Raw genomic sequence first — 11,560 nt, forward strand, 5'->3', positions numbered from 1 at the left:
CTATTTACCCAAGATTTTTTATAAACAGTAACTGGATAATTTGATCTCTATCTGTCATTCATACACAGAAGCAAGCAGCCTCTCCCAACTTCCCAACAAAGGTACGAGCAGATCACTGTTGTGAGTCTTCATGCTACTGAGGCCTCCTTATTTAATCAAATATACTAGAACATTTATTAGTGTAATAAGTAGCTAACTAGGCTCCTCATGTAGATGAACAAAGTACATTTATATAATGTATTCTTTTGAATTGGTTGATTACTTGCTAAGTTGCAGAGCTCAGAAATCTACTCTCTCATTCCTAGCTGTTGTTAAGAATTACAAAGATTCTACTGCACTGTTATTTCATGAATTAGTACACTAACTCTGTCACTTCAACCAACATTCTTCAGTGCTAGCAGTACATAAAGCTCAACTCATCCTCTTCCCAGGGAGAGTGAGTCAGATTTCTGTTCACAGCTATGCGGGTGGAAATAGAGAGAACTCCACTGAAGTAAGAATTCTTCTGGATATTTACTACAGTAGCATAGCAGATTCTGATCCAGTCTTTTAAAAAAGAAAAAGAGAGACACTGAATTGGTGCCAGTAGACGGGACATGAAGGACTTTCTTTCTACATTAGTAAAACCAGGATAAATTGTATTTTCTAAAATAAGAATTTTAGAACAGCTGAGAGAAAAAGCTGTCAACTGATTGTGAAATGCTGAAAGGGGAAAATGAGGCTTCACTGTGATATGTTTCTATTGCATTACATCCAAATCCACACATGCACATATCAAACCTCTATAAAATCACGTTATAAAAGTCAAAAGGGTCAAAATGGAGGGGGGGGTGGAAAGACCATAATGAGACTGCAAACATCTCTGTCAAGACATTATCAAGGTTATGTTTGCCCAACTGAGTTTAAAGTAAAGATGTGATGAATCCACATTTTTTAATTTGAACAAATAACCAAACACTTCTCATTGGTATTCACCCAAAACTGAATGCAAGTACAGTACAGACCCGTTTACGTGTGGATGTCGGGAGGCAAGCCGTCACGATCGCGTGTTAACGGACCGCGGGTTAAGAGGGCCATGCTGAAAAAAGTGTCTATGATTCACTTAGAAAAAAATGCCGTTATTTTCTGCTCTTTCTGGATCGCATTTTTTTTTCCCTTTCTTATGAAGTCTCATTTGCCGCAGATCAATGATTTTGATATTTTCCGCATTTTGCTCCTTCATAAATTTGACAACAGTTTCTACAGCACTAAGGGCTTCTGTGGGCGAAATTTTGACCTTTTCAATGACATCCTCGCCATCACTTTCGCAGCCTCGCAGCCTGTTAATATTTCTTCCTCGGACAGAAATTCTGAAGTCAGGCAATCTTCATCCATCTCCAGCCACTCGGTAATGATTTCCAGCGACGTATCCGAACTAAAATCTTTTATCATTTGAAAACGAAGCTTACCTTTAACCTCTTTTGTCTGTGTGCGTGTTTGTAGAACGTCTTCTTCTGAAAATCCTTCAAAGTCTGGCTCTGAATCAGTGCACTGCTGGAGTCTTCCGAGTCTGAGCCATCTTTGACAGAAAAGTCATCACCGAGAGCCTTCGTCCAGCACTTTTCAATGGCCTTTTGTTTTACTCCGTCCCAAGCTTTTTTAACTAAATAAATAATTTCCTTCACATTTAACTGTTTCAGAAATGCCTGAAGACATGCATGACATGATCACCAAAATCAGCTCCCGTCAATAATTGTTTTTAAAATTCTGAATAATGCCCTGGTCTAAAGGTTGAATTTTTGATGTTGTGTTGAATGGTAGGTATAGCACTCAAATTTTTCCATCACTCGATACCAGTGATTTGGCTGGAGGATGGGCTGCACAATTGTCAAGTAGAAAAAGTGCTTTGGCTTTGAGTGTCTTCGACCACAGATGCTTACGAACAGCTGAAACAAAGCTGTTGTGGAACCAGTCGTCAAAAATGTGTCTCATCATCCAAGCATTTTTGCTGTTAGCGTACATTACTGGCAGTTTGGCTCTACTGCAGTGATTAAAGCAGCGAGGGTTATGAAAGCGGCCAACAAGAAGAGGGGCAAACTTATGGCTGCCTGTCTTATTATTACAAAAAAGAAGAGTCACACGATCTTTTATCTTTTTAAATCCAGCTGTTTTCTGTGTCTTGTAATTAAAGGCTAAAGTCTTATCAGGTAGCAGTTTTGCAAATAAACCTGTTTCATCACAATTATAAAGTTGTTCTTCATGGTAGTCTTCATTTTGTAAAACAGATTTTAACTTGATGGGAAACACGGCTGATTCATCAGCTTTCTACAGAAATCAATACTTGCGCTATGCCATGACGCTTTTTAAAATAACTTATAAACCCCTTGCTGGCTTGGAATGATTCATCCCCTGTTAAATTTCCAACTTTGGTCGCTTGGGCTTGAAGAATTGGCCCACTTAGCGGCATTCCTTTCAGCCTTTCCTGAGCAAACCATGTGCACATGGCTTTGTCTATTGTGCGTTTTGCTGAACAGCGCACACATTTTCGCTTAAGCCCCACAACAGAATCAATATTCTGTACAAAGCCATTCAGTTTAGGTTCGTTTTTAGCCATCCTCGGAGAGTAGATTCGGCTAACCCAATATCTTCTGAAACTTTGGCCTGGGTTTCTCCACTATTTACTCGATCTATTGCAGCTAACTTTTCTTCTACAGTGTAGGAACGCTGACGCTTGCCCTCTGCCATTATATTAGGCCTACGGTTAAAATTTGCTAATGTAGTATATATATTACTATATAACTACTATATATTATATATCTCTCTAGCATGACAATCACTAAGCATGCATGATACATCTTTACCAATATCGGAAAAGACGTACAACACGTTTCCGCTCCGCACTTCCAGTCGATTTCTATGTCAGTGAGTTAGTGAGCAAATCTGTAGCACGACATAGTGAGTTCCTGTACCATGTGTTAACGAGTCTCATGTGTTAAATAGGTAGCACTGGGAGGCATGGCGCTACTGCGCATGAAGCGGATTCGCGCATAAACGGGTCTGTACTGTAAGTGATGCTGTCGTTATCTTGCCAGATCTCTCAAAAGAAAGATCTTTCATAGTTATAAGGAATATCCACCAATAAATAGGGATAACAGTGTCTTTTTTTTAAGATTATGTTGTATCTGCAGTTTCAGAGAAAAAGTGCATAACAATATCTATCTATGGCAAAACTGTGTACATACAGGATGACTTTACTTTGAAACTGATTAGGCAAAAACATGTTTAAGTGCTTTGCTGGACTGGTGCAACAATTTGTGCACTGTTTCTTCAGAAGGGTTTTGAATTTATATTTTGAGATTTCTGGTGAAAGACAGTATTTATTTTAAGTAAGAGTTAAGAATGCTGTGTTCTAATGAAATGAGAATAAGGAGTTTATTTTGTAGGCGGTGTAAGATTTGTGATATCCTCAATTATTTTCAAGTTCTTTAGTTTTGTACATAATGTTATAACTGACAAGATTTATAAAATTTTAGCACCAGAAGGGACTATTAGATCATCATCACATAGCAACTTTAACTTGTTTTTTCAAAAAAATTTTGACTTTGGGATCATAAATATTTTGTCACGTCTTTTAAATAGGTTAGAAGTACTTTTAATGTGTATAGTACATATTGTAACTAGACTGTATATTTTGTACATAGTTGGCAGAAAGTAAGTCAAATTGGAAATGAATATAAGATTATATACCTATCATTTAGAGTCCCCTTTCTCAGTTTTATTCAGCAGAACACAAACACTTTAGAAAGGCACCAGCCATGTACAAACTGAAGCTTTCTCAGAGCCCTAGTTTTAAGAAAAGAAAGCAGTGAAGCACACCTGCAGATAATCCTATTGTATCTTGATACGTGTGGGTGTTATACCAGAGATGATAGTGTCTGACTCCTAGGCTAAACAGAGAAGGAAAATGGGGAATAGTTGCTAATACAAGGAATTAAAGTACAGAGGATTGCAATATGAAAAGTTACCTCTCTTTTAAGATTCCAGAAAACCCTTTGTGAAAGCTAACAAACTTCGTAATGCCAACATCAAGTTCTGTTAGTCCATGCTTCATCATGTCTGCAAAGCTCTCTGGGTCCCCTTCTTCATCACTTTCCTCCAGTTCATTATCTTCCTCCTCACCTTCTTCATTCAGGATTATATTATCTTTCTTGTCCTCAAGCAAAGGTTTTCCAGGTTGTTCAGTTAAAATGTCAATGCTTTGCTCAGAATTGATTCCTGTCTTAGAAGACTCTTCTGAGATCTTTTGCCTTTTAATTTCATCTACATTAGCCACATCATCCTCAGAATGAGGACGTTTCAAGGATGTCATTTGTACAGCTTCCATATTTAAAGGCACAGAGCGGTACAAAGTCCTGGGGAAGAAAAGGGACCATTTAAAATGGTTTATTTCCAAATCTTTTGCTCTTTAAAAAAATTATATTTTTAAACATGCAACACACACAAACCAAACAAAAAGCAGCAAATTCTGCATCAAGCTGCTATACCTGGGCAAACCCAGAGTCAATGGATTTGCACAGGTGTAAGTTAAACTACACGCAAAGATACAGCTACCAAGAAGGTACACTTGGCAAACTCAGTAGTCTCAGCAGAGGAACAACGCAGGGAAGGGGTGTAAAGGATTAGGATTAGAGATCCTGACCGAGAAAGACAAAAAAAGCGCTCCTGACAAACAATACATTGTGTCAGGCTCAGGCCTGGTCTATACTTAAAAGTTTTGCTGCATAGCTACGTTGATATGGAGGGTCGGGGGAGGGGGGATCACACCCCTAACCAACACGGCTGTTCCGGCAAAAGCCCTGGCATAGATGCAGTTATACTGGTAAAAAAGTCCTTTTGCCAGGATAGATCATTTCATTTAGACAACTGGTATAAGATATACCAGCAAAAGAACTAATTTGCTGGTATAAAATGCATCTCCAGTCGTGGGGCTTTCCTTTATAGCTATCTTGGTATATTTCTACTGGCAAACATTTTCTAGTGTTGACAAGGCCTCAGACAGGAAATAACTACTTCCAGAAAAGATTTTGGGGTTATATAAGGAAATGAGAGTGAAAGGATCAGGGAAGACATACCGTACCGCACCAAGGGGAGAATAAGTGATTTATGTTTGTCTTTATGAAAGACAGGGGAAGGAAGAAGGTCACATTTTTAGGTAGCATCAGTTTTTCAAAGTTTTCCAGAATGGGTACTCCTGGAATCTCTCCCAGCTGGCACTGGAGAAGAATGATGCAACACCTCCAGCAAATCTGGCCTCTTCCCTTGCCAGCTCTCCTTATTTTCAACTGCTATGATAGTGCCAGTGCTCAACTATCACACAGCTGGCCATATGGGCTTTCCTGCTCTCCGTATCTCACTACAGCTAAATCTGACTACTTTGTATTATTCCCCCTTCCAAAAAGAATTCATCCTGTGTGCATCAATAATTCAGACACAATGGTTCAATGCGCTCCCCCGCCCAGCCCAGTCTGTATATTATTTCATCTCTTCTGTTCCCAGAAAGCACTCCTATTCTTCTTCCTAAACTCACAAAGTTCTGACCAATGAGTCACCAGGGGTGAGGTAAAGGAAACCCTGAGTGTGGAGGGTCAAGCAGGGAGCGAATGAAATAAATCCTGGAGAGAGGGCTGTATCTACTCACTCTTGTGGAACTGAGCGCTTGATTCTCTTCACTGACTGCTTCAGTGTCCACTTGTGGGCCAGCAGGAACAGAACTTTGGGGGCTGGAGAAGAAAGGGATAACTGTTTGAAATTATAATTAAAAAATTATTATAACACCTAGGATGATAAATGGGTCAAAGGTTCTCCATAGGTCCCAAGATCTATGAGATTGCCCCAAAGTACTTGGGACACCCCAAAGATCTGGAATATTATGCTCCTTACTCATTCCAGCGGAATGGGAGTATGGGGAGAAATCACATACCCCCGCTGATTCTATAAAAACTCCACAAGCTGAAATACACAGATATTCCCAGCCCTTCTGTGCAATTTTCCCCATGGAAGCAATGAGTTGACCCTGAACTTGTGGCTCAGTGTTTATGATGCCTATAAAAGCTCTTTCCACACTCCTCAGTGAAAATTATCACCATAAATAGAACACAAATAGAGGTAAATAAGGCACTTTACAAAGGACTTCCTAGTTCTGTGCATCATATTATAGAAAGGATATTGTGTAACTGGATAACAGTTAAGATTAAAAAAGAGCACTGATGCTTAGATACACAAAGAAACTGAAAAAATAGTTTTGTATTACTAATAAGATAAAAAACAAAAAACACACTTTTAACAGGGATGCCTACAGAAGCTGGATGCCAGGAAACTGTAAGAGAACAGCCACAGAAACTAAGAAACAGCCAGACTGAAGAAGTTAAGAAAGGCACAGAAAACAGAAAAGACACACCAATGTGGACCTTTATTGACCTCAGTGCTAGCCTATAATAAATTAACTTGCTCAAGTACTGCAGAATCTGCAGCAGGTAACCAAACGCAAGGCTAACTAAAGGTTTTTGATTGATTGTTTGTAGTTATTATTTCTTTTAAGGGATTTGTATGAGAGTTTAGTGCTTGTCAAAGGTGCCAGATTAATAGCCCTGGAGATCAAAATCCCCATAACTGTACACAGAACAGATACAATACCTGCTTCCCTATATCACCCCAACAATATACACATAGATTTTTGAAGAGAGAACAAAAATCATTTGTTGTCAGCAAATAGTTCAGTCAGGGCACAAACCAATCTTCTAGAAACTTCCTCAATCATTAGATAACATCTTCCACTTGAAAATTTTAAAAATCTATAATTTAAGGAAGACTAACACTACAGGTTAGATACATCTTGTCACCTACTCAATTGTCAGCTGTCCTGAAACTGACCAGAACTAGCCATGCATAATATAAGTACTCTGAAATTTAGACATACAATTATTATGAAAAATAATCACTTTTCCAGCCACTACTTGTTTTTCCCTACTCATTTTAAAATTTTCTTTAGCTCCAAATGTAAATGTTGCTCTAAAAATAAACAACCAAAAGGACTGTATTAAGTTACAAATAAATCAGAAAGCCGCTTTACAAACATTTAAAATAATCAACTAAAATGAAGAACTAATGAATAAAACAAAGAATGAAGAAACAACAAAAGTGAAACAAGAAAGGGATTGTTTATTATTATTATAAAACTATAAATAATAATAAATAATACCAAAGGAATAAGACCACTAAAGGAAAGAATGGAAGAAAGCAAGCAAAATAGAGTTACCAAACCTTGTATTTCTTCATACCTTTCAATGGATAACATCAGCTTCAATCTGGCCCCAAATTTAAACTTTATAAAAAGCTTTTATAAAATCATAACCAACAGAAGTGATTCTACCTTTTAAAAATTCTCATTAAAACTATTTTTAAATAAAGTTTTCTGTAAGATTGAAATGCTAATATCTGGACTACAAACAGAAATTACATCCATTTAATAAACTGGTTTCTAAATTGATGTAGTTAAATTGGTGCAAACTCCTTGTATAGGTACTCTTAAATAGGTTTAAGAGAGACTGATATTGATTTAGCTTTAGTTGATTACCACAGAAAAGCTGCTCCCTTTCCCCCTTCATCCCAAACCCCTCCAACTACCAGCATTTACACGGCAGGGCTTTTGCAGGTATCTGTAAGAGAGAAGAGCATGTCTTTTAACGCAGATTCCACCCTCCTGGCAGGGGGGGTCATCACTTACAATGCACTGAAACCTTGCAGGGCTACAATCCATTGGGAAGCCTGCCAAAGGAAGTCGACCTGTTGGTCTGTTAAGTGTCTGTTAGGTGTTTCTAATCCCACCCCGCAGTAACTAGAGATTTAGACAGTTATCATAGATTCCCTAGTCTAAGAACAGGGGACAAACAAATACCAATTGGAAAATGCTGTCCACCATATGAGAAAATATTTGAAAAATTAATTACTTGAGGGACTAGATGGCTCAAAAGTGATTAAGAGAGAGACAGTCTTTCACTTGTACAGGTCACTAGTGAGAAAAGGTTGTTACTATTTGACAGCTGTTTGATTGTCTTAGTCCAGGTACCAGTGGACTGGTGTCCACATGACAGAGCCTGCACCCTTGTTAGCAATTTCAGTAGAGGCCAAGGTTTTATGGAGACTGAACTTTACAGAGATAAAATGAAGAATGTTAACATTCATATGTAAAGCACAGAGCAGGCTCTCTGTCAAATGAAGCAGGAAATTAGATGAGACAGTAAATGGTATCATGGTACAATGATACAGGAGAGTCTAGGAAGCAGATGCCTCAGTCAACTGCAGGAAACAGTGTGCAATCCATATAATTTAAACGTTATACTTAGCAGGGATGGCCCAAATATTGCCCAACTAAGGGGAACATGGCAAGTTGCCAGGTGCACAATTGCTACTCCTATATTTTCAGGCCCGCTGATGGGAGGAGCTAAGGGGGTAATTGCCCAAGGGCCCGGGCGACTTAAAAGGGCCACTGCCGGCAGCACAGCAGAGCTAAGGCAGGCTTCCTGCTTGCCCACAATCTATGCCACTCCTGGAAGCGGCCGATGTCCCTGCGGCCCCTGGGGAGGGGGTCTCCGGGCGCTGCCCCTGCCCCGAAGCTCCCGTTGGCCGGGAACTGCAGCCATTGGGAGCTGCGGGGGCAGTGCCTGCAGGCAGCAGCGAGCGGAGACCCCCTGGGCTCCCAGCCTAGGAGCCGCTGCGAGAGGGGTGTGCCAGTTGCTTTTGGCAGCCGCCTGAGGTAAGCGCCAACCCCGACTCCCTCCTACACCCCAACCCCCTGCCTAGAGCCCACACCCCCTCCCACACTCCCCTCCCAGAGCCCGCACCCAAACTCCCTCCCAGAGCCCGCGCCCTGCACCCCAACCCCCTGCACCAGCCTGGTGAAAGTGAGGGTGGGGGAGAGTGAGCAACAGAGGAAGGGGGATGGAGTGAGCAGGGGGCAGGGCCTCAGAGAAGAGGCAGGACAAGGGTATGGTCTCAGGGAAGAGGCGGGGCAGGGGAAGGGTCTCTGGGTTTGTGTGATTAGACAGTTGGCAACCCTACTGGGCAAGCATATAGAAGCCCTAATCATGCCAAAAGAGCATGCCTAGCATCTCGTTGGGCACCAGCCAGCACAGGTGCGGCACCACCCAAATGTCAGGCCGCCCGCATCCGCGCGGGTGTGGCTTGTGCATGTGTGGGGGCCCACTGTTTGGAATTACTGTTAGCAGGCCTGTATATTTTATAAAACAGAAGTGAGTTCAGTTGTGTTAATCTTTTCTACAGAGATACAAGTTGCTAAAGATCCCAGCATGCAATGCTCCATGCTTTGGAAACCACTTGGATCAAAAAGAGCCAGGATGATCATTGGAAGGGATCTGAGCCCCACACTCCGTGAGGAAGGGCAGCAGGCATCTGATTACCAACAGACAGATTTCCTGGGGGGGAGGGAGAGAGAGAAATCAAGGACTCAAGGGAGGAAGGAAAATAAGGTAAGAAGGGTTGATTCCAGAGGGGATCTAAATTGAGGCCGCTGAGCCCTAGCACTATATAGGCAATGTACACGAGAGAAGAGGGGTTACAGCAAGGAGCCGAATGAGGGGAGAGGGAAGTTTTTTTCGAGAGGCAGTTACATTCTGGAGTAGCAGAGTTGTTTTAACCTAGCCCTGGCCACGGAGGAGCACAGGGCAGGATCTGTCCGCACTCTGTGGGCCATGTCTCCGCACTGAAGGGAAGGGCAGCCATGGGGTGCAGCTTAGAATTCAGTGAGCCACATTTGTTTCCACTCCTGCGCAAGCACGTGGCAGTGCCACCCAATGCAGCTGGCGGGGGGGGGGGGAAGGGGGCATCCATGTGCCCGCCCAACCTCGATGAAGAAACCGGGCACAAACTCTCGCCCACAGCCCCACGAGAGGAGTCTGGGAGCCACCCAGAGCGTACCAAGGCAGGCGGCTGCGCGCCTTCAGAAGCAGGGAGAGGCTCCTCCCGCGTCGGGCAAACAGTCCTGCGGGGAAAGCGTCACCCGCCGGGCCGTCCCGGCTCCCACGCGGGCGGCGGGGCAGGCAGCCCCGAGGCCGGGCGAGGCGGCGGTGGGGGGCGCTTACCCGGAGCTTGCCACTGCCGCCGGCAAGGGAGAGCGAGCGGCAGGAGGCGGCGGCCGCAGGGAGTCAACAACATGGAGCGGGTCCCCGGCCGGAGCTGCGGGGCTGCCGCACGTGTCCGCCCTGGGCTCGGCCTCAGGCCAGGGCGCTGCTGCCGCGGCTGGCCTGGACCGGAGCGCGCGTCTGTGACTGCTGCTCCAGTCCAGAGCCGGGGGAGGGCGCAAGCAGGACACGGCCCCCTTCTCAGTGTCATCAGCCCAGCCCCCTGCGGACACCCGCCCTCTTCCCACGGAGCTCGGCCTCCTGCCCTCGGACGCCGCTGCTGCAAGGAGCCGGCTGGGCCAGGGTAAACAAGGCGCAGCGCTGCCCCGTCTCCGCTCCTGGGGCAGGCTGCAGCCATTTCGAGGCAGCAGAGCAGCTCCGCCCCGGAGGAAGGGTTTTGCTGCGTGCGTTTCCCTGAGACACTTACAGTCTCCTTCTCCCCCCTCCTCCAGCTTGTTTAAAAACGTCTCCCCCCGCCCCCCGCGCGTCAGCTCTGGGACAAAGGCAAATCATCCCCAGATGCCCCCACCTGCAGTTTCTTTGTTACCCGTTCAGGCGGCGCGGGGAGCTGGGAACATCCTGGCGGCCTTGTCAGAGCTGCAGCGGGACCGTGTGTCTGTAAGACCCGTTTCCAGGATTGACTCTTGCCAATCGGATTCAGTCAGAGCCTTTTCCTGCCTTGGCGCTTTGTGGGACTGGTTTAGCCAGCACAGTGGATCTGTAGCGCACTGCGGGGAGGGGAGGTTGTTCAACAGCGGGAAAGATTTCGAAGGTCTCATTGGCATGAGCGAGAATTAGCAGGTGGACTTTGAACAATTTAACCCCATCGATGAAGCAGTGTGCAAAACTAGGTGAGCACGGTGCAGCGTGCTGGCTAAAGGGCTAGTCCAGTTCCCCATAAGGCCGGTGAGAAAACTCTCATTCCAGACAAAGTGGGTGAGGTGATCTCTTTTATTGGACCAACTTCTACTGGTGAATAAGAGATGTGCTTTCAAGCTTACACAGAGTTCTTCTTCAGGTCTGGGAAAGGTACTCCGTGTCACTGCTAAATACAAGGTGGAACAGATTGTTTGGCATAAGGAATTAACACATGTTTCAAGGGACTGTGTAAACTACTTATACTAAACGATCTGTTCCACCTTGCACTTAGCAGTGACACTCTGAGTGCCTTTCCCAGACCTGAAGAAGAGCTCTGTGTAAGCTTGGAAGCGTGTCTCTTACTCACCAGTAGAAGCTGGTCCAATAAAAGAGATCACCTCACACACTTTGGCCTGGTCTACACTACGAGTTTAGGTCGAATTTAGCAGTGTTATCTCGATTTAACCCTGCACCCGTCCACACGACGAAGCCCTTTTTTCCGACTTAAAGGGCTCTTAAAATCGATT

General features: G+C 44.0%; 1 protein-coding gene across 4 annotated transcripts in view; it reads right to left on the reverse strand.

The window, feature by feature from the left end:
* PUS7 (pseudouridine synthase 7) overlaps positions 1 to 10,878 on the reverse strand; it is a 42,167-nt gene extending 31,289 nt beyond the window's left edge. For 2 of the 4 annotated variants that reach the window (XM_074942493.1, XM_074942492.1), the window contains exons 1-3: positions 10,137 to 10,356; positions 5,678 to 5,759; positions 4,005 to 4,391 (exon numbers count right to left, since the gene is read on the reverse strand). In XM_074942493.1, the coding sequence (XP_074798594.1) occupies positions 4,005 to 4,391; positions 5,678 to 5,759; positions 10,137 to 10,209 (542 nt within the window). In that variant the 5' untranslated portion in view covers positions 10,210 to 10,356. Of the gene's footprint in view, positions 1 to 4,004; positions 4,392 to 5,677; positions 5,760 to 10,136; positions 10,357 to 10,704 lie in introns of those variants that run through there. The other 2 variants (XM_074942495.1, XM_074942494.1) reach the window with 2 other exon arrangements.
* Between the last annotated feature and the right edge of the window lie 682 nt (positions 10,879 to 11,560).

This window comes from Natator depressus, chromosome 1, assembly GCF_965152275.1.
Source record: "Natator depressus isolate rNatDep1 chromosome 1, rNatDep2.hap1, whole genome shotgun sequence".
NCBI classification, from domain to species: Eukaryota; Metazoa; Chordata; order Testudines; family Cheloniidae; genus Natator; species Natator depressus.